This window comes from Coregonus lavaretus (assembly GCF_964263955.1).
Source record: "Coregonus lavaretus genome assembly, contig: HAP1_SCAFFOLD_2154, whole genome shotgun sequence".
NCBI classification, from domain to species: domain Eukaryota; kingdom Metazoa; phylum Chordata; class Actinopteri; order Salmoniformes; family Salmonidae; genus Coregonus; species Coregonus lavaretus.
In genome coordinates this window covers 12,501-15,000 of record NW_028162931.1, presented here as the reverse complement: position 1 = coordinate 15,000, position 2,500 = coordinate 12,501, and the positions used below count along the sequence as shown (strand labels likewise).

Sequence of the window (2,500 nt, the reverse complement as noted above, 5' to 3'; positions counted from 1 at the left end):
CCACTTTAATAATGGAACACTGGTCACTTTAATGATGTTTACATACTGCTTTACTCATCTCATATGTATATACTATATTCTATTCTACTGTATTCTAGTCAATGCCACTCCGACATTGCCTGTCCTAATATTTATATATTTCTTAATTCCATTCTTTTACTTTTAGTTTTGTGTGTATTGTTGTGAATTGTTACATACTACTGCACTGTTGGAGCTAGGAACACAAGCATTTCGCTACACCCACAATAACATCTGCTAAAAATGTGTATGGGACAAATACAATTTGATTTGATTTGATTTATAACAGTAAACTAACTGAATATTCTCTTGTAGGGACACAAAGGTCGTGCAGGTGTGCTGGGAGAGCCTGGTAGCATTGGGAAACTGGTGAGTCCTAACAAGTCTGTCTGTCTGACAGTCTGTCTGTCTGTTTATTGACGTCCCAGTGTTTCTGTGTTTTGTTGGTCTCTGTCTAGTCATTGACACCTGCAAGTGCATCGACAACAAAGTTTAATAGGTCACAGATGCATGGTCTTGGATCTATCTGAATCATTTATATCTTACAATACTTTGAGGGTAAAATAAAACTGTATTTTCACACAGTAACAAACACACACGCATGCACGCAAACACACACACACACACCCACACACACACACACACACACACACACACACACACACACACACACACACACACACACACACACACACACACACACACCAGTAGAAGAAGCAGGCTTAACGCTAATGAAGCCCCCTGAGGCACATGACTGGCACTAATCTGGGTGCGATTAGTCAGGCCTGGCCCGGGCAGCCAGGCAGCACGCAGCGAGCCCAGATGAAAGGGATGGTTGAGAGCCAGGTACATGTGGAGTGGATAAGAGAGTAGGAGTTAGAGTGGCCGACTCAGCCTGCTGCATTAAGCAGAGCTAATGAGCCCCCGGTGGGACCTGAGACACTCCTCCAGAGCAAGAGGGTTTAGCACCTGATCTGCACTCTGTCTGTCCGTTTGTCTCAGTCTGGCACTGCACTGCTGGTCACTGCTCAGTGACTGAGTCAGAGGCACTAACAGGAACACACACAAAGAACACTTCATTCTACTGGCCGGTTTCAGTTGGCTTCTCTTTACTGAGGAGTTATGTGGTGTCAGAGAATCAGCTGGCACCAATACATACATGCATGAAACACTTTGAGTTATGTTATTGTCACACTTTTAATTTCTATCTCTCTCCTTCTTTCTCTCTCTTTTTTTCTCTCTCTCTCTCTCTCTCTCTCTCTCTCTCTCTCTCTCTCTCTCTCTCTCTCTCTCTCTCTCTCTCTCTCTCTCTCTCTCTCTCTTTCTCTCTCTCAGGGTACGAAGGGAGAGGTCGGCGTCTCTGGGGAGCAGGGAATCCCAGGACCCCCGGTAATGACCTTCATCTACCTATGACTGAATTTACATACACAATGTTATGAAAACATTACAGTCCAGCAATATGGTCAGAACCCAGACGTTGTTAGAACGCTGTGAGAATGAAATACAGATATGATGCCACTTTTACTTATGCAACATCGACATAATGTCCTTTATTTCAACCCTCTCTCTCTCCATGTCAGGGTCCTATGGGATTGAGGGGTTACCCAGGAATGATGGGCCCCAAGGGAGAGGCAGTAAGTTAAAACAAACCTCTCAACCTCCTTTACCACACTCCCTCCATCCACCACACTTTGCACTCCTCCACCTCTCATCCTTCCCCTGTTTGTTTCTATCTGCAAAATAAATACTATCTGTCCCTTTCTATGGGGACATATGGAGAGAATCTGAACTCTCTCTCTGTCTCTCTGTCTCTCTCTCTCTCTCTCTTTCTCTGGGGGTTGTCTGGGGGGTTGTCTGGGGCCACTGTTCCTCCGTCTATAGTTAATGATCCAGGATAGCCATCCATCTTAGCCTTAGCATTAGCTGTGTTAGCCCAGCTAGGTGCCAAGCAGAATAGCTGACTGTTTGTGTATAGCTCATATTTGCCAAAAGTGCCAATCAATACCTGATAATCATCCTTTTATAACAGTGGTTAGCATGTTAGTGCTCATTAGCATGTCCATAGACACTGAAAGAGATAAATAAATATAAATCCATAGCCTACTTTCAGACATAGCCTACCAAAGCCTGTGGAAATATGTAGGCTGTATTTTAAGTTCAGAGTTTCTTTGTTGGGTCGAAACATACAAGTGACAAGCCATTTATTACTATGAATGACCATTCATCTACTTCCTGAAATGCTAATGAGCAGGAAGTGACTCATTCTCATATCCTGTATCTCACAGGGCCCTCGTGGTTACAAGGGCATCAATGGACCAGTTGGCCAACCTGGACCCCCAGTAAGTATCTAGGTCTTGGAAATGGGTATTTCCCATTGTGAGTTGATGGGTCTAATTGATCAATCTGATCAGAAGTGTTTGTCTCTCCTCTGTAGGGTGAGGAGGGACCCCAGGGACCACCTGGAGAGGCTGGGGAGAAAGGA

At 44.5% G+C, this 2,500-nt stretch overlaps 1 protein-coding gene across 1 annotated transcript in view; it reads left to right on the top strand.

Annotated features, from left to right (window-relative positions):
* col9a2 (procollagen, type IX, alpha 2) overlaps positions 1 to 2,500 on the top strand; it is a gene marked incomplete at its 5' end in the record, with an annotated part of 18,825 nt that overhangs the window by 9,249 nt on the left and 7,076 nt on the right. The window contains 5 exons of the mRNA XM_084193463.1: positions 334 to 387; positions 1,354 to 1,407; positions 1,599 to 1,652; positions 2,304 to 2,357; positions 2,453 to 2,500. The exon at positions 2,453 to 2,500 is cut by the window's right edge and continues 6 nt beyond it. Of these exons, the coding sequence (XP_084049589.1) occupies positions 334 to 387; positions 1,354 to 1,407; positions 1,599 to 1,652; positions 2,304 to 2,357; positions 2,453 to 2,500 (264 nt within the window). The remainder of the gene's footprint in view (positions 1 to 333; positions 388 to 1,353; positions 1,408 to 1,598; positions 1,653 to 2,303; positions 2,358 to 2,452) is intronic.